Raw genomic sequence first — 19201 nt, 5'->3', positions numbered from 1 at the left:
TTAGCAGACTTTGCTGTATAAGATTGAAGGTACTAAATGTCTGAACGGTTTTAAAGAATAGTAATGTAAGCACAGTACAGCAACTTTTCACAATCTTAAAGAATTTTGCAGGCAGTGCATGCAATTTCTTGTCTATTGAATGGTTCATAACATTTCTGAATAAGCATTTATGAGAGAAATCTCATTGGAGAGGATTGTAAAAAAATGTCTGTTGGTCTAACTATACTACCATGTTGTCATGAGAAAGACTTGCATGAGTATTTAATGCCTGAGACACAAAGGCTTTTGTACCAAAATCTTTAACTAAGGCTAATTAAGATGACATTACCAATGATATGCATATTTCCATTTTTAAGAGGTGGGTAGGGGTCATGAACTGCCCAGGCTGAGATTCCAGACTTGCTCGTGAGTTCAGTTGTTGGTGACCTGGCTGGTGGCTGTGGAGGAACGGCTAGCTTCCCAGCACCAGGTCCTGAAAAAGAGGAAGCAGGCCAGCACATAAAGATCGTCATGAATTAACAAAACTGACAGTCAGCTCTGCACAGGAGTGGAAGGACTATAAAAAGGAATGCAGTAGTTGGGGCAGACATGTCCAGGTATTGTAGGTACCCTCATAGCTGCAGTTTGTGAAGCCTAATCATGGCTTTATAACATCATGTTTTAAATTTAAGTCACTACGTGAGCTTTCTATTGGAGCTTTCTATTTCTAGGGAAAGTAAGATGTTCCCTATAAACTATATAGTTATAGTCCCATTCTGGAGGGGAAGACCATTCTTCCACCCTCAAAGGAGCCAGAAGTTTTTTTTTAAGAAAAATATCACTAGATGGTATCTCTAAAGAAAAATCTTTTCCTGACATTTTGGCAGCCATGCAGTGGCATTAACGTTATTCTTGTGCATTTTACAGAGGAGTTGCAAGGGCAACTCCTCTAGGCAGATCTACCACAGGAACTGTGTAAGCGGGAGGGAGCCCGAGGCCTCTGAGTTTGCTTCTCAAACTGCATCTCTCCCTAGATAACCAAAATGGAAACCTCTAAAGTTGAATCACCAGGAGAAGCAGGCATCTTGATGAAATAATGGTTCATCAGGCAGTTCTGAAGCATCATTAATCACCACCACAACGCAGCTGATCTGCTGCATTTAGATGGCCTTTTGCTTGGCTGTCAAAGGGAACACCAGTAATCCTTCTCTCGACATGTGGCTGCCAAGATACAGGGTACAGAACATTCTCTCCAAACGTTCCTTATTAAGTAGCTGTCTGCATTTCTCAAACCCACACAGACCTAGGCTCATTTTTTTTTAATTATCTTCATTATATCAGATCTGAAGAAAGTCCCTCCTATCATCTGCTAGAGGAAACATGCCCACTTCCCAAGCAGTTGGAGAAGCCTTTAGCTCTACCACCTTGATTACAGGGGGCACTCTTTGTTGTGGCTGTAGCTATACCATCTTAATTTTATTCTCTCCCGTAAAGTTTCCCAGCCATTGTCAGTTACAGCAGAAGAGGGATGCTCTGGGTAGGCTGGCATTTGAGGAGCTGCACACCTGGTGAATGTTTCCAACATGGTGCTGTATGCTCTGCTGCCCTACCTGAGGCTTTTTGGTTTTGATTGAGATTTCGATTCATTGGAAACCGCTGCTGAGCTCAGTCAGCGTGCTGCTGCAGACACACCAGTGCCAACACAGAAGCAAGAAACCCAGCAGTCCCAAAATGTTGCTTTCACTGATCAGCATGCTGCTTCCAAGAATCACAGATTAAACCATACAGCATGTATGTCCAGCAGTAAGAAGAGCCTGAGGTCTAGTGTGCTTATTACACCCTGTGCCACACTGTGCTTCTTCCCACACAGTGGACTTCATCCTCCTGCTACACGTATGCTTTGTACCCCTCGAAGCTCTCCCCCCAGCAGTGCAATTGCCCCCAGCAGCCCAAAGGAGTAGGAAGCCTCGCTTCCCACCACCGCTGCTCTCACCTCCGCCTCGGCCCGCTCTCTTCTTCCTGGTCTCCACCACCGCCGCTGGCTGAGGAAGGGGTGGGGTGGGAGGAAGAGGGAGCGACTGAATAGCGGGCTTGTGCAAATGGGACAGCAAGTGCGGGGACTTGGGGGGCAGTGGTGGGGGCACGTCACCGCTGCTGGCAGTGCCGCTGAAGGCTGGGGCGGCTGGAAAGGAGAGCCTGTTCAAGGCAGGGGGGAGTGTGGGGAGAGGAGGAGGAGGAGGAGGTGGTGGGGGCGGTGTGGGAGGTGGATAATCCCTTCCTTCGGATGGAGAAGAAGCAGCAGCAGGGAAATCAGTTGTCCTGGCTGGAAATCCACAGGGGGGTAGGGGAGGAGGAAGAGGAGGAGGCGGGGGCGGGTGTGAAGCGCCTACTTGAAACTTGGGTTTGTCAGCCTGAGGAGGAGGGAGGGGGGGCAGAGGAACAGAGTTGGGGGATACCCCCTTGGAAGGCCTGTCTGCCGGAGGGGGGAGAGGCGGAGGAGGAGGGAAGGTGAGGGAAGGTTTGCTGGAAGCTGGAGGCGGCGGAGGAGGCGCGGGCAGGCTGGGCCGCGCGGCGCCGGCTCGTGGGGTGCTTGGAGGCTCTGGCAGGACAGCTGCCCGCGGGCCTTCGGGTGGGCTCAGGGGGCTACTGCCCACCTTTGCAGTGCTGTTCGGTGGGGCTGCGGTCTTCGGAGCCACAGCTCGGACTCCAGGAAGCTGCCCAGGCCTCCCAGCTGAAAAAGAGGTATCATATATTACACACCGGGATTTTGTTCCGGGTCATCTGACAAAATAGTGCAAAAAACAACTCTTCAACTTTCCCTCCCCAGTGGTCACTCTAAGTGATTGAACTAATTAACCCAGAACATCCCATATCCAACAGGTTGTCTCTGGTGTACGGGCCTGGGAGGTGACATGTTCCAGCAGGCACCAGGGGCTCTGCTTAGTTAAATGACGACCTGCTGAGAGACACTGCTCTCTACTCCTTGGTTGCTGCAGCACAAAACACTTTAAGGAGAAGATACTTCTCTGTGGAGGCCCCTGGTACTTCACATTGGCCTTATCTTAGTAGCACAACCAGCTGAACATGAACGAGTGGTCTGCTTGGAGGCATCAAGAGGCCTACTGAAAGGCCTCAAAGAACACGAGTAGATTGACACACATACGCTAACATCCTTACACCTACAGTCTTGCTTAAGATTTAAAAGTTCACCCAAGCATTATATAAATCTCAGTCCCCCGGATTTTTAAAAGTAGTGCCTTGAAGGCTTTCCAGAAGGCGCAAGTTCAAATTTGCTTTCTTTTCAACAGCAAATGCCCAACGACTCTTGACCTTACAGAACGTAAATGTCAAGAATTTTTCTGAAAGCAAGATGTCAAAAAGGTATCTCATCCTATATTCACATATTCTGACAAGCATGGTCCTAGTTTAAGAATAACTGCTAGTTTAAGAAGCTACTGCAGTCTTGTGAGGAAGCCCAACCACAAGCAGTGCTGAGCATCTTGGGCTTCTCTTCCAGAAAACACAGGTGCACGTAGAGCCGAGTTCTTCCTTTCCCTGCAAGAGCCTGAGCAGGCACCAGCTGCCCAACAGCTCCAGAGGTCACTGCTGCCACTAAAAAAGAGCTTCCCCTCATTGATGCCCACATTTCTTGAAGTGAAAGCAGCAGAATGGCTCCCAGTCATGCCTTGCTGGATCAGAACTGTACTTGATAAAACCCAGAAGGCAGAAGTCTTAAATATTAAACACTATGGTAACATACAAACCTATAATACCAGAGAAATACACACTAATGGAGGGAAGGAAATGTGGCTTGTTTTGCCATTTGAACTGAAGTTGTTAAATACAGTATTGAAATCTGAGCTTATTTGAGGCACAATTACAAGTTTACATTTAGCTAATATAAAAAATCTCCATGTAAAACTGCAGAGTCCACTAAATCTCCTTCTTATCCACTGTACAGGTATTTTATTATTTACACCTTAAGGAATAAGGTACTTGAGATCTAGAAAGATGATTTTACGCACATTATTAATTCATCCTTTCATGGTCAGAAGATGAATTAACGGTTTCAAAAAAGAAAAAAAGCGTCACTAAAGCTATCCCCAAAGTATTTTTATTCCAAATCACCATTCCCCCCAGCTATTCTTTCATACAAATGAAGCCCTTACCTGGTAGGTCTCTCTGGCCTGCTGGTCTGAGAACAGGAAAGCCGCCAGCAAATAAGCCCCCCAGAGGGGGCTGAGAACCCCCTTTATTAATGGCTGGATTAGCTCCATCTCTGTTAGCTCCTTTGGGTTCTGTTACAGGAAAAAAAAAAAAAAAAAAAAGAAAAAAGGAAAAAAAAAAAAAAGTATAGCAGAAAGCCTTTTCATCCTTGCTCTCAGACGGCTAGGATTAGCACCAACAAACACAGCCAAGACCAGATTTTTCCTCTTTAAATTGACTCATAGAAACTTACAGTTAATACAGTAAATTGCCATTATTCTCTGACCAGTATCTTGAAGCACAGCACCCTCTGGTGCTTTTCAATCTCAAGTCAATCATGGCACCAGCTAGAAGTTGTGTTGGACAACATTTGAAGTTATAGATTTGAAGATGCTTGTTGAAGAATCTCCTTTACAGATTGCAAAGCAATGTGATGCAGTGTCCCCAGTGGAAATTTATAGGAAGACACTAAAGAAAATGCCTGTCAGGAGTGACGTAGGGTTTAGTTGATCATGTCAAGCTCTTTCTGACCCTATCCTGTTACTTGCCCATGTCACACGCGAATCAGTTGTATGTTACAAAATACACTCTTGCCTATTCCCCCACTGTCCCCAAGATACTTTCTTTTAGCATATAACACTAAGGAAGAGACGGAAATTAAATAAAACAAAGAAAACCAAAAACCAGTACCAGTGATCTGCCATTAGTGAGATGCGTGGAAAAGGGTTCAGGCGAGAACAAACACTAAAAAGAAAAGGCACTAGCAACGGCTATTATCTTTTTAAAGTTAATCTTCTCCCCGATTTTAAATGATGATCAGACACGCATTCACAGCTAAAAGAGACTTGAGAGGGTAAACACTCCTGTCTCAAAGGAATCAAACGTATGCCTCCAGATTTTTTGGGCATATTTTGTTCTTTTTATCTATTAAAGAACAACTCTTAACAATTCCTGCTTAAACAGTAATTTTAATAAGACACTTACATGGGTTTCATCATTCATGTTTTTTTTTTGGACAAGGAATGTCTGCTAAGGTGATACCAGTTAGAGACTTTTTATGAAGTGTTAATAGCTGCTGATCTCAAAACAGGATGTACGTTTAGAAAATGAGACTCTCCCCTCTTCACATCCTAAAGCCATATTAAGATCCCTTGATGAACTTCAAACCTGCCCTTCCATTTGAAAACTGTCCAGCTGACCTCCACAACCTCTGAATGGCTCTGATGAATGGCTTCTGCAGAGCTCACCCAGGGGCCTTCCTCAGGAGCCTGTACTTACTTTCAATCTGCGGTGCACTTCGGTCATTGATTTGAGTCACTTTCCTTAAGCGAGTTCCCTGCTGGATATCAGCCAACAGTGCATTTCGTGCTTTTTGGTCTTCCTTTCGCAATTTTGGTAGTTCTGAACTTGCCTGTTGAAGATACGAGCATTAGACAGCAGGTACAGATAAAAATACACGCTTAGAAAGGGCACAAACAAACTCTGGAAAGAAAATTTGAAGTTAGTCATCCCTGGCAGCTGTCATTTCAAAGCTTTTGGGTTCAGTCAACCAGAACAGCATTCAGTTGTATAGAAGACAAGAAACCTGGAAGTTTTAAGATAATACAAGTCTAGTACCAGGTGCGTTAACACTATTGAAAGGAAATTAGAGGGCATGCTTAAATGGTGCGTGACCTCTTGCTAGGCCATTTATGGTCTTTGCCCCACAAATGCAACTCTGACTCTCTCTTTAGCTCTTTCCATTCTATTTACAATGCTTTATAAGTATAATTTATTATTATATTAGAATACAATAGATAGATTTTAGAATAAACATCCTTTTTACCCATTTTGCCTTTGGCAAAAAACTCATTAATTGCATCTTGAACTTACACTTGAATGTAAACATTAACTAATCTAGGTTTCTTCTCTGTATTGAAGAATTACACCACTTTAATTTAGACTTTCTTTACAGCAATGCAGTTATATTTCAGTATATTTCCTAGCCTATCCAAGGTCCATAAATGTAAAGGCAGGTTGTAGTTTAAAGTTTATTTATAAAAACAAAAAATATTTTTATTCTTTCTTCTTATTTCATCAGGTTTCCTGTTATAAAAACTCAGAAGCACATTCTTCTTTAAGAAGTTTGGAAGTTTTGCTTTCTTGAAGCAGATAAAAAATGGCAGAGCTGCTATTTCCAAACCTATCACAGAGTTAACAGAGTGGTCTAACAGAGGGGGATGTTCACATCATAGCAGCAATGTGCTGCTGCATGTTTCCACATCTAATGCAAATTCACAGGGGTTACCAAGCTTCCTAAAGAGAATGAAATGTTTCTATAACCTCTAATTTTAGCATCATAGTCATAATAAAGCAGAACTATACTGTCATACTTTAAAATAATAATAATAAAAAAGCCAACAACTTGGTTAGAGCATTATGAAAGCAAAACAGTAACTTGAAAAAAAAATACCCAGCTGCTGAATTAATAAAATGTCTAACTTGCTAATCCTGAATGGAAAAATTATACGACATTACTTGTGGTTATTATACTACTTAAAATCTCTCTGTATTTATAGATTCGCACAGGCCCACTAGATGGCACTCCAGATTGCTGCAAATGCCAGCTGCATTCCTGACACCTGATGTAAAAATTCTGAATTACACAATCTCGTGACTGATACCATATCTATGTATTATTTAAAAATATTAGGAAAAATACACTATTACACGGTTTCCCAATGTGAAACAGTGCTACCTGCCCCTGTGTTTTAGGGACAGTGAGTCTCAGTTCCCATTGTGACCACCCTAAATGCTGCAAGTATCCTAAAAGCAGCGCTAGACTACGTACAAACAGAAACAATTTCCACTCTCATTTTCTTTAAGTTGACAGTACTTACTGTGAAAAATGGAAATACCATAACTGGAGCAAGGATGACTTCCCTTCTCATAAAAGCTTTTTACCAGTACCTTGAACTTCACGCCTCTCTGCTGCAGCACGACAATTAGGATCTAGAGGGATCTGATCGAGACCTATGTTTAAAATTAGCTCCAGCAGCTGTGTTTTCGTTTCCAGGTTCAAGTGTCCGTATGCTCTGCCAGCTGTCCACTTCATCTCCCCAGTCTACTTCTTCTGAGCAGGTAGACTGCTGGAATATGAAAAGTCTTAATATCCAAACAGATATTAGACTAAAATATCCTGCTTGTGGCAGTTTATATTCACCAGTGACCTGTGACTCGATACCACTTGAAGAGAGAGAAGATTTTAATTTGTTCACCATTTCTAACACAAAAAAGAAGGAATGCTCTAAGCTGCAGGCCCAGAACGTGGTGCAATAAGCTGCCATTGTCTTAAGACAGATCCCCTTACTTATCCCCTCACTTCAGTACGCCATCCCTGCCCCAGCTCTTTCTTCCTCCTCCTCAAGCAAGAGATAGCATCTTCCACGTCCAGCCCAGTGGGCTCAGGTGATTGATTAGCTGCTGAGTAGCTCGATACGGATTCTCTTTTTCCATTACAAAGTCAGGATGGTCTGGGTGTAATGTTGCCTGGCCACACAGTGGTCAGAGCTCCTTCGGATTTCTTGTTTGCTGCCTGCACTGTCCAGGCCTGTGGCAATTCCTGTCCAGAAACGTTTCACCAGGTACCTCACCCACTCATCTACTGGTGTCCTGGCCCCGCAAATTTGTAGTTTACCATGTTGCTTTTTTGACACACAATCAGAACAGAACCTTCCTTCCTCTATTAATTAACAGCATACATTGAGTAAGAAATTAATCAGGAATTCACACTGATGCTATGCCTGCAATCCATAGCATGTGAACAGATACTAAACATGTAAGTTGTCCATCAAGAGAAAAACAAAAAGAGGAACTCTTATGGGTTTTAAATCTCAATCCTGACCACATGAAATAGAAATACTGAGGCAGGAAGACAAATATATTTTCAGTCACTGAGGAAAAACAGCTGCAAGACAAAGGATGTAGTTCTCAGACTGCTTTTTTTTCTCCTCTTGTCTGAAGGGCAGTCTCATTTATTTACAGAAACATCTCAATCTTTCAACAAAAATCAAAAGGGAAGCAGGGAAGAATGCAAGGATCATTTATTTTATCAGATGCCAGAGCTGCCTTAGGTAACACAGCCCAAAATTAAATTCCATACTTTATTTACACGGATCAGTACGGGAATGGTGGGATTTCATTACCTTAATAACCATTAGGTTATTCTGCTACTATTTCAAACATTAGGAATGGCACTGTCAATATGCAATTTGAAGCAGAACGGAAGAAAGCACACAGGTAAACAACTAGGACATATGAGAAACACTTTCTTTTCATCTCACCAAACTCCACTGCTTTTGTCTTCAGTGTCCTAAATTACACTCAGCTTGCCATTCAGTAAGGCTTAGGATCAATGTTTGGGCTACATGACAGGTCTCTAAAGTAATTGTAAACAGGAAAATACCATCAAATCACTGTATTTAGAGCGATGTTCCAGACTATAAATCAGCGAGGATAGAAATAAACATGCTGCTCCACCACAGGGGTGGCAGGGAAGATGCACAATCTAGAAATGCCAAATGCACAACCCCAGATTTACCAGACGGGAATTTTGATGCACAGAAGAGAACCATGGCGGTATTCAAACAACTGGAGGAAACAGTTCAGATTTCAGGAGCTCAGCCTGGTCGGTCAGCCCCAAAAAAGTCTGAGGGGTGACCTACCTGCAGAACGCACAAACCTTCAGAGGGAAATAATGGTCCTACTAAGGACCTGTTAATCCGGCAGAGACAGGCTTTTGGTGAATTAATGTCAAACACCTGCAAACTACAATCAGAAAGCAGGCTAGTGTGGAAGCAGCAAAGTGACTGTTCCTTGAAGCAGACAACTGAGGACAGACACAGATTACTGATCTCTTGCTTTGCAGATTAAGGCTGGACCCTGTCTGGCAGATTGCTTTTTGTGAAGCACCAGCCATTGGGCCCAGCACTGAGCTACCTGGTGGCATTTAACACATTTAATAGCAGCAGGGAGGTAGTTAGTGTTTTGTAGTAGCTTCTTCCAGTTTTGAATTCTCTGAAAGTGAACTTTTTTCCCCAAAGAAAACAGACTGAAATCCATGGCAGTGAGCCCCATTACTAGGTACATTCCTGCTGCGTGTGGTACTTGCATCACCTTAGGAAACTCACTTTATATCTCACAAGATGGATGGGAGCACTGACCTACCCTCTGGGCTCCTACGATACTTCAAATATTTAGGAGGTATACGTGCTCAGATAGTAAAATGATGTAAATGCAGAAGGCACCAGGCATTTGAAAAAGTTCATAGTAGTCTTAATTATAGGGACATGCTAATTATTAGCTTTCAGATGTTAAAGAGCACCCCTGCACACAGAAAAGGGGAATTCCTCTGGACTCAGAGCAGGTAGATTGGGTCATAATGGATGCATAAATTGTCTCATAGATGGGTTACATTTACTCTGATGTTTAAATATATTCTGTTTTTGACTTTGTGAAATAATTCAGGGTAGTGTAGATCTTCATGACAGCTGAAGCAAAAATGTACCTCCAGCCTTCTGGACAATCCAGTAGCCAGGGAGTCGTGGACCCTTGTTTCAGAATAAACCTCTCATCTGATGGGAAAAGAGGATCCCATACTCCATCTCTATATTAGGTAGGAGCCATAAGTAAGATAAAATAAAGCACAATTTCATCCAAAGATACTGCATTCTTTTATTTCAGAAAACTTATAAAATTTAGCATCCATACTCCACACATCCAATGAACTGTATCATCACAGTAGATAGATTCCCTTTCCTGGTCACTTTTCATAAGAAATCTGCTAAATAGAGCTGTGTAGAAAATGTATTTATTTGCCTGAACTAGATTTAAAAAGAAAGTCAAAATATATTTAGCCTATCCCTAACAATACCTATTTGGTGAGATGTATAAATACAAAATTAAAAATAAATCAATCAGCTTGACATGTGGTATTTTATTATGGGCAGAAAGATATAGCTCTCATTTACCGACAGTTTCATTTCCTTCTTTGAATCTGGTGTCAGTCCTCCTTTCTCTCTCCCATGCCCCATTTTTCCCTAGACAAAACAGGATTTGCTTCAGAGATCAAACACAGACACTGGCAGAAGGAAAACACCGCATATATTTTGGTAAACGACGAGTTTGAAGACAGCCCTTATCAAATCCTTCCTATTATTTTCTACACTGTTCTCAGTAAAACCTGCCCAGATGCTGGCTGAGGCAAGGAATCTTCCTCAGTGCAGCACACAACACCTCTGTTTTGTGTTGTAAGGAAGGGGAGAGACATCATAGCAAGATGCCGCAAGATGAACGGAAAGCTTTAGGGTAGGGAATGGTTGATCACCTAGATACATACTCATGAAAACAGGCTTTCCTGGGCCAGCCCTCAAATGCTGGAATATTATTCCTATATTCAGGGATGGCCAAGAACACTGGGAGGAAAACAGCCTGTTTGGGGTTGGTTAATCACTCTGAGGAAGGACGATCAGTGTTCTTCCTGCCCATATGGCACAGCAAGGCTCTCCAAGGGGGAGAGCATGGATGGAGATGAGATGACTGGGTCCCCATCCAGATATAAAGCTCCTGCTTGCCTGAAGGAAAGCCAGGTGCAGGGCTGGTGCTCATGACAGCCTCAAAGGGCAGAGACCCAGAGCAAGGGGCCACCTTATGGTAAGGTGCAACACCCTGCTGGAACACCCTCCTGGGAACAGCAGTGATGAGAAAGATCAGAACAAGAATAAGGGGGACCTGCTTGTGAGCAACTTCCTCTGCAGCTTCCTTCCCCTCAACCACAAGCTGCTGACCACTGAATATTTAATAGTGTCCCACAGGAAGATCTCCATAAGGATCGAGACTAAGGTATTTAAATGCATTAAACTTTTCAAAAACAGAATCAACAGAAAAATATTTACAGTAAAATGCCATAATATTTGAAAAAACTGCAATCTCAATTTTCATTGAAAGAATGAGGTTGCTTTGGAACAAGATGGAAAACCAAAGATGCCCAGAAATGTCAGTGTGAGCCAGCATGTCTTCCTTGACACAGCACAGGATTATAAATCATCTATACTTCAGTAGCCCAGCCTGAAACACCAGATGAACTTGTTTCCCTCGAGATCAATCCACCATTACTAGATTTGAATTATGCCAAGAATTCACGATGTTGAATTTGTAGCAGGCACAGTTTGCCCAGCAGGCAAGAGCACTGCTTTTACAGAGCCTTCTCAAACTGGCAGCTGACGTCTCCCTGGGGAACATGCTGGGAAATGCAATTGCAGCAAAACTCGGGAGCTTACAAAAATAATAAAATAAACCCAGTTTCCAACAAGCCACAGAGATAAACATAGTTATTCTTCTGGCATTTGCTTTAAGTGTACATCAGGTGTGGTTTTACTCATGCACTGTCAATTGTTAAATAATCAAAACACAGCCCTTTTGCAGTTTGAGGAAAAAAATCCAACAAGTCTCAACAACGTAGCCTATCAGTTCCCTCTTGTGTTTTAAGTATTCTGAAGTGTTAGTTTATGAAGAAGCTTGTGAGATCTGGTCTGTGTGAGCTGTGGTTCATCTACTCACAACCGGGTCCTGACCTCTGATTTAAAGCCTTTCACTTATGGAAAACCTCCCCACAGTGCAAGACTCCACCTGTAGAGTCAATCTCAAGAGCAGAGCTGCTTCTTTTACTTGTGCTCCACAGGATGAGACTAATTAATTCTTGGCACTCGGCCTACCTGTATGAACACGGCTATCTCAGGGACTTCTAGCAAGCTGAGCTCCCAGCACACATATCGTGAGGGGTCACGATCCAGCCAGCATTTCTTCTGACGGAGCCCACGTGAGGGGACCTGCCAAATAGCTTCCTGGCAGCTAATTAAGTCATTGTTTCAAGAGAATGACAGGACCGGGGTTTCACGATTCCAGCTACACCCAGCTAAATAACTATTAGCCGTGATCTCAGCGTTTGCTGCACCGAGTTCTGCGGCCTGAAGCTGCTGGGTCATGGAGCAATGTGTGTACTTAGATAGGCTGTGTCTACACCGGGCCTCGTTCCACAAAGTCGAGCAAGGGAAGTGCTGTACTGAAGTTGTCAGAGGCCTGTTCCCGGCCTCATAGCTGCTGCCTAATCCTGATGTTAGCAGGCCTAAATAACGAGGTTTCCAGTGGGAGCCTGCTACCTGCTTGGAGCATGCCTCTAGATGCAAATGTACCGTCAGACACAAAGGCAGGGAACAAAAGATTAAAAAATAGCTTAGCAGGAGTCCCTCTCTCCTACATCTCTATTCCAGTGTTCGTTTCAATCGCCGCCTCACCACATACAGGCCCTCCTTGCTTCACATCAGTGCCACTCAGTCAGACAATGCAGCAGTTCGTGTACTTACAGGTTACATCGATCCTGCCACAAACGGAGCCGTGGGCTCATTAGCAAGGGGGTACTTAAAGTTTTCCCGGGTGGGCTGCCTAATTTTGGTGCCTGAATGCAAAAATGCAGCAGAATTAACGCGATGATTTATACCTGCTGAGCCACTTAGCTTTCATGTGAGTATTTAACTTGCTGACACCCACCTTTGAAACACAAATTCTGGCTGTTCTTTCACTAAAATAAAAGATGCAGTAACGTAAGCCACCAAAATGGAGGCACTATACGATGAAAACTACCATTGAAGTGTTTTCCCAGCATTTCAGAAAGATCACAAGTCAGATACCAAAAATACCCTGGGACTGGCTTCAAAAAATCATTTTGAATTTCACCTTCTGATTTTTATATTTTGGGGATTTAAGTTCTCAAGTTTTCCTCAGCATCAATTAAAAAGCAAGATGAAAATTCAAGTATAAACAAGAAAACTCCAGGTCCTGGTGTTACCAGATTAGTGCCAAACAGCACAAGGCTGAAAATACTTACAGTGGGGTCTGGTGACACTACCTGTTTATTCTCTCTGTCTGCTACAGCAGGGTCCCCAAAATGACAAGGGCTATTAGGAGTAGCAATAACAAAATATTCAGCAACACATGCCAAGCCACAAAATTCACAATTTAATCTTACTCTGCTCTAAGAATGCTATGCCATTTATCCCACCCAATTACTTGTTTAGACGGTACTGATAGTTCTGAAGTGCCTTTTAGCATCAGTGCAAAATGATGGTTGGCTTAAGATGGGACTGTGTTGAGAAACTAAAATTTCTTGCAATGTCACATTCCAGCAATATAAAGAGGTCCCACACAAGTATTGCTATAATTCTAGGTTCTATTTTAATTAAAAGGCTATAAGTCTAATATTAATCAACAGATGGAATTTAGTATGTAGCCTTTGCACACAACACAGATGGCCTAGTGATTTTTCAGGGCAATAATACCTCGTGAGAAGGATGGTAAATCAACCCACTAGCTCTCTACAGCTTCTAGTACCTGGGCTTGATCATTTACAGCTACTTATCTGTGACACACCACAATTTCCACAGTTTTAGCCTTTAAATGCAGGAAAGTGATGCACAAATCGTACATGTGAAAAATGGACAGCCAAAGTAAGAAAAATAAATGTAAATGCTTTCCATTCCATGAAGACGTATGACATATGGCATTATGAAAAAAAAAACAACCACCAACACAAAACAAAACTCACCACTTAAATACATTAAAAGTAGTGACCAAAGAGATCTCAAGTAAAGCGTTCAAAAAAATCAGTACACATGGACATATACAGTGCATGCCCCTGTACCTGTCCAGATGAAATACAAGGAGCAATACCAACCTAGTACTTCTGTTTTCTTTGCGCCTTCCCCACCTTTCATAGTCCCTACTTATCCTTTCTGTATTTGTTTACAAGTGCAGAAGGCTACAGCGGCAACACTTTGAGAAGCCATAACCTATGAAATCCACCATTTTCCACTATCTGAAAATAAAGTAAAATAAATCACACACAGACACCCTTTTTTCCTACACAATTGCCCCTCATTCTTTAAGAAAACAGATTGGTGTGAGATGTGATGCATTATTAAAACGCTATAAATCAGTTCCCTTTATTCTGGCTGGAACAAAGCACCATCAAAAATTTCAGCTATACCTTGTGCAACCCTTGGCACAGTCTGTATGATGTCAGTCATTAGCAAGATTACCAAGGCTGTGCTCCTTCTAGCTCTGCTGTTTTCACCTAGCAGCAATAAACATTATGATTTAATATCTCTTGAACTAGGGACATCATGACAAAGTAGCAAGTATCGTTTTACTCGTGGCTCGCATAAAATTTTAATAAACACGTTCCTAAATATTTTCTAAATGGCACTATGTATGACTCTGCTAAACTCTTGGAGTTCTGTTTACACATCTAGGAGTTTGACTGAAAACTTCATTTTCCACAGGAAGTGACCTTGATTTTTTACAATCAATAATTAGCAAGCATGCACAGACATTTATGCATGCAGATACAAATATATGTACATTCTCTTTCTCGTTATATTATATTTGGTAGGCCCAGATCAGAATCCCATAAATCATCATTATCTTCAACCAAGCTGTTTTACATACGTTGTTTTTGTTTTTCCAGGGAACAATAGTACTAAATGTTACAGGAGCAAAACCAACTCCTACACAATTTCAGACAAGCACTGTCATTTCTTGGGAAGGTTGGAGTAAACAGCTCAACAAGGTTTGCACTCTGACAATTGCATAAATGATGAAAAAAAGCATCCCCACAAGGAATACTATAAGCTGATATTTTCCATATCACTGGAAATTTTATCTCTGTGTAGATTATACATTTATTGACATTATACCATATAGAATTGTTCTTCTGAGATTTTATTACAAGAATAGAAAGTATGGTCAGAATAACAAACTTGGTAAACCGACATGTTCATCTACAACAGAAATTCTATTTAATAAATAAGAATGCAGTAATCACTGAGATTAATCTACATGCCAGGTTAACGTTCAGCATTATTTCAGCTTTCACATTTCTCTCACTAAAGCAAGCATATTGCTTTCTTCTTCTGCACGCCTAGTTTTTAGAAGGCCATTAGGGCAAATAAACTCCTGGTGCTACTTTACTGGTTTTAATCATTTGATTCATTGTGTTTTTTGGGGTTAAGTTCTATGCTAAGGTTTTGATAATAACAATTCTAAAGAGAACAGAAGTACTTTCTTAAACTCCACAAACATATGAATCATTAAACAAACATCTTCTCTGAATAGCACTCAACCCAGCAAGCCTGCTACACACTTCCTTCAATATTAACATTTTAATAAGTGATGACTGAACATAACTTCAGGAATTTATATGTACAGACAAAGGCAACACAGCACTGCACGTAAAAAGTGAACATGGTTTATCAAAGCAAAATTTTCTCTTGATCCTCTCATGGGAGCCTTACCTGAGATTTTTTTTTTTTTTTTTTTTTAATCAGTCTCAGTATCTACTTTTGGAAATATAACAACCTAAACTAACCAGAATGCCTCAAACAACTAAAAGGCAGAAGGGGTTAAAAAAAAAAAAAAAAAAAAAAAAAGAAATAGGGGAAAGAGAAAAAGTTCTGATTTCTGCAAGTCAGGGCCAGAAAATACATTGGGGCACAGTTTTATTCTGCCTGTTCATCCCTCTCATCTTTATCTATGACCCCCAGAAGGCAGCCATTTGAAGACACAATTAATCAAATTAACTGTATTTACATTTTGACTCAGCCACCTACATCTGCTATTGCAGGTACCCTAGCATTCCCTCTTGAAAAAAACCACTTGGTTTTCATTTAAGTATGCCCTGACAGCCAGTAGCTCTTCAGCTATAAGGCACAGGTGGCTCCTAGCATGACTTAAATACCATCTCCAAATCATTTTTAATATTGCCTTGCAACAGTTTCTGTAAGTGAGAATTCAGCACAAATACTTCAGAATATCTGCAACTTCAAAGCTTTGAAAATCGTATGAAAGAACCTAACTTTTCTTCTGCCTTAAAAGAGAGTTAATCGTATAAAAAAGTCAAGTGCCAACAGTACCTAGGTTTTAATGAAGGGCTGCAAAATCATTTGGGACCATGGCTCACTATATTCACTAAGAAAATGTGCAGAATAAAGAATGTAATATAGTGATTATTTCTGCTAAAAATCTCTTAATACTGAAAGCAAGAGGAAAGTACAGCTATTATCCATACAATTAGAAAAGCAAGACAAATGTGTAGCACCCATGCAATGGTGCCATGCAAAATGACAGGATTCTAAAGCCTCAACCTACACCCGGACATTTCTCCTTTAACATAAAACAAGCAAGTAAAACTTGTGGATCAATACAGCAGTTAAACCCTAACTTTTATTTGCCAACATGTAAGTATTACTTGGGTTTAATTATATCAATATAAAAGAATAAAAATCACAGTGCTGTTTACTTTGGAATGTTTCCAGGTGTTGCCCAAGTAAAACTTGTTTGTTTTGAAGGTTTGCTTAAAGCTACATGCCTATGAGGATTTTTATTCCTCTTTTCCTCCAGCTCTGGATTTGGCAGCTGTAACAACAGCTGGGCAGTTTAGCAGCTGTAAAAGGCAGATGCCATGTTCTAGGAAACAGCTTCCTAGTAAAAGAAAATAGGGCCTGTAGCAAATTCTCATGGATTCCCCAATTAGAAGGTTTTACTCTGCAACTTTCTTGTACTGTGCTTTTGCTGAACTCAGACTACAGATCCTCTCAAAGTTGTCCCCCTCTGATTCTGACAGGGAAAAATCCTTTCACTGTAAGCAAAAAACAATGTTCTGTCACACGATTATAGTAATTCTTAATGGTGGCTCATGTGATCTTTTCAGTGTCAACACTTTCATCAAAAGGAAGGCTTTAATATCAGAAATTAATTATAAATACATTTGGTTTGTGTCAATCACTGAGATGAAACTGACTGTAAATTCTGTACATCTTACCCACAGGAGATCATTTTAGTAAGAGTATGATCTAAATAAAATATGGAAACACAGTTTAAGCCTCCTTACATCCAAATTCTTTCACAGTAGTTGTTTTGGTCATCAGGAAAGAAAGGGAACAAAAAAAAACCAAACTTGTTTATACTGATTCTTAGGGGTCCTCTTAGCTTTCCCAAGTCATTTACAATATGGAATATGTTAGAGGAATCTAAAAACATCTCTAGATATTTACTGAGCTAAATTTATTAGGATAAGAACACTTGCAGCTTTGTTGACTTTGGTTGCATTTGTGGGCATTAAGTTGCTCACAAAATTCAGCCCACTTATTTCAGTATCTAACTATAGGTTGTGTATCAGCTCAGAAGAGCTGCTAACTGAAAACACTGTTGATGGTGCCCAAAATTAAAACAGAATGACAATAGGAATCAAGCACTGCTGATTTAATGTACTCAGTCCCCCTCCTCTTCATCTCCACAATTCATGGAGAGGTTTACAAAATGGTTCAGCCTGCAAAGCAGCAAAGAGAAACATGCAAAAAAAAACACCTTCCTCCTGGATGAAGATAATGTAAAAACATTATTAAACAAAATCAACAGATCTTCATGGGAACAAAACAGTAGAGGTACCAGAGAAAGAAAGGCAGAAATAAAGTTCTTTAAAAAAAATAAATAGATCAACAACTCCCCTGCTCCCTCCCCCACAAATAACAAAACCAGAACAAAAACATTGTGAAGTATATTCAAAGCATGAAGAAATGCTGTTTGCTACAGGGACTAACATACCCTGGAAATAATTAGAGCAGTGACAGAAAAATAATGAAAATTAAGGAGAGATTTTATGTCTTGAACATAAACATGCCAGGTTTCACTATTTCAAAAATGGTCTAGGAATTTCAGTGCAGAACCAGGCTATGAATAATGGGTTACAGTATATAAGGAACAACTTAAACTTGTTTTATCATAGGTACAATAATTGTGAAGGTATGAAAATGTAATACCATGCAGAACAGCCTCCCCTTATTGCAAACATGCTGGCAGGGCACATGTTCTACTTCATGGCATACAGAGTAATGATCGGTTACAAGCAGTAATTGTTTCTGCACACGTATAAAAGCATATTGTGCTGTATCCCCGGGAAGGTGGCATGTGCTAGAGAGAGAAACACCTACAGCTGAACACTGTGAGTCTTAACAGAAGCTGTATGAAAGAGGATGAAGAAATTAAGACTTACCACCTGCAAGTCACCAATACAAAAATGAGTTTCTTGTGACTGGAGAAGTATTTACAAATGCTAAATTCTCACCACATGCACTTTAACACAGGGGTCTCCAAACTTTTTGTGATCACACACCCCATCAGTAATTTTTTTTTGAGCATGCACCCCCAATAGATGTTTGTTTATTTATAAACTACACACGTGCACCTCTGAAGTTCTAATAATTTTTCCTGCACCCCACTTTGGAGACCATTGCTGCAATGCATGGAAGAACAAAAGCCAGCAAAACAGGCACCCACCCCAGAAATGCTAAAATTCTGGGAGCTCTGAGCTGGCTACCACACCTAAGCTATCACTAACAGAGATAAAAAGTCAATCTTACCAGAGGTGGTGGTGGAGGGGGCCCTCCAGAAGGTGGTGGAGGCGGTGGAGGAGGCGGTGGTGGTGGTGGCGGCGGCACAGGCATCCGTTAGATTTCTAGCTTCACGCAGTTATGAAAAATATAGCCAAAGTCTATGTCCTTGAGGGGAAGGAAGGGAGGAGAAAGAAAACTGGAAAAAAAAAAAAAAAAAAAGAAGAACGTGTTTATGCACTGTACGCTGAAGATCAGCCAAATTTTTAGCTCTCAGCAGAATGAAGACTTTTGCACTGCACAGCTTCCAAAACTACAGTATGAACAGCCTCATTACAGTTATCTGATGACAACACTCATCCAAAGAGCAAGCTCCCATCTTTGGACAAGTGCCATGAATACCAAATGCATAGATGCCAACCTGTCCAGCTTTAATTACTGCGCCTTCTCCTAATCACGCCCATAGCCCTGAAATGCAATTCTGCAGAGAACAAATCAGAGTCAACCCAACGTAGACACTCCTGCTGGGACAAAAACTC

General features: G+C 41.3%; 1 protein-coding gene across 3 annotated transcripts in view; it reads right to left on the bottom strand.

The window, feature by feature from the left end:
• The window catches only part of WIPF3 (WAS/WASL interacting protein family member 3), a 35556-nt gene that overhangs the window by 2417 nt on the left and 13938 nt on the right, over positions 1-19201 (bottom strand). For 2 of the 3 annotated variants that reach the window (XM_035317866.1, XM_035317867.1), the window contains exons 2-6: positions 18693-18861; positions 5464-5596; positions 4149-4277; positions 1973-2710; positions 329-472 (exon numbers count right to left, since the gene is read on the bottom strand). In XM_035317866.1, the coding sequence (XP_035173757.1) occupies positions 329-472; positions 1973-2710; positions 4149-4277; positions 5464-5596; positions 18693-18776 (1228 nt within the window). In that variant the 5' untranslated portion in view covers positions 18777-18861. Of the gene's footprint in view, positions 1-328; positions 473-1972; positions 2711-4148; positions 4278-5463; positions 5597-7064; positions 7198-18692; positions 18862-19201 lie in introns of those variants that run through there. The other variant, XM_035317868.1, reaches the window with a different exon arrangement.

This window comes from Oxyura jamaicensis, chromosome 2 (assembly GCF_011077185.1).
Source record: "Oxyura jamaicensis isolate SHBP4307 breed ruddy duck chromosome 2, BPBGC_Ojam_1.0, whole genome shotgun sequence".
Classification (NCBI taxonomy): Eukaryota; Metazoa; Chordata; class Aves; order Anseriformes; family Anatidae; genus Oxyura; species Oxyura jamaicensis.
Note: the sequence above shows the minus strand (reverse complement) of the source record. Positions and strands in the feature narration are given on the sequence as shown.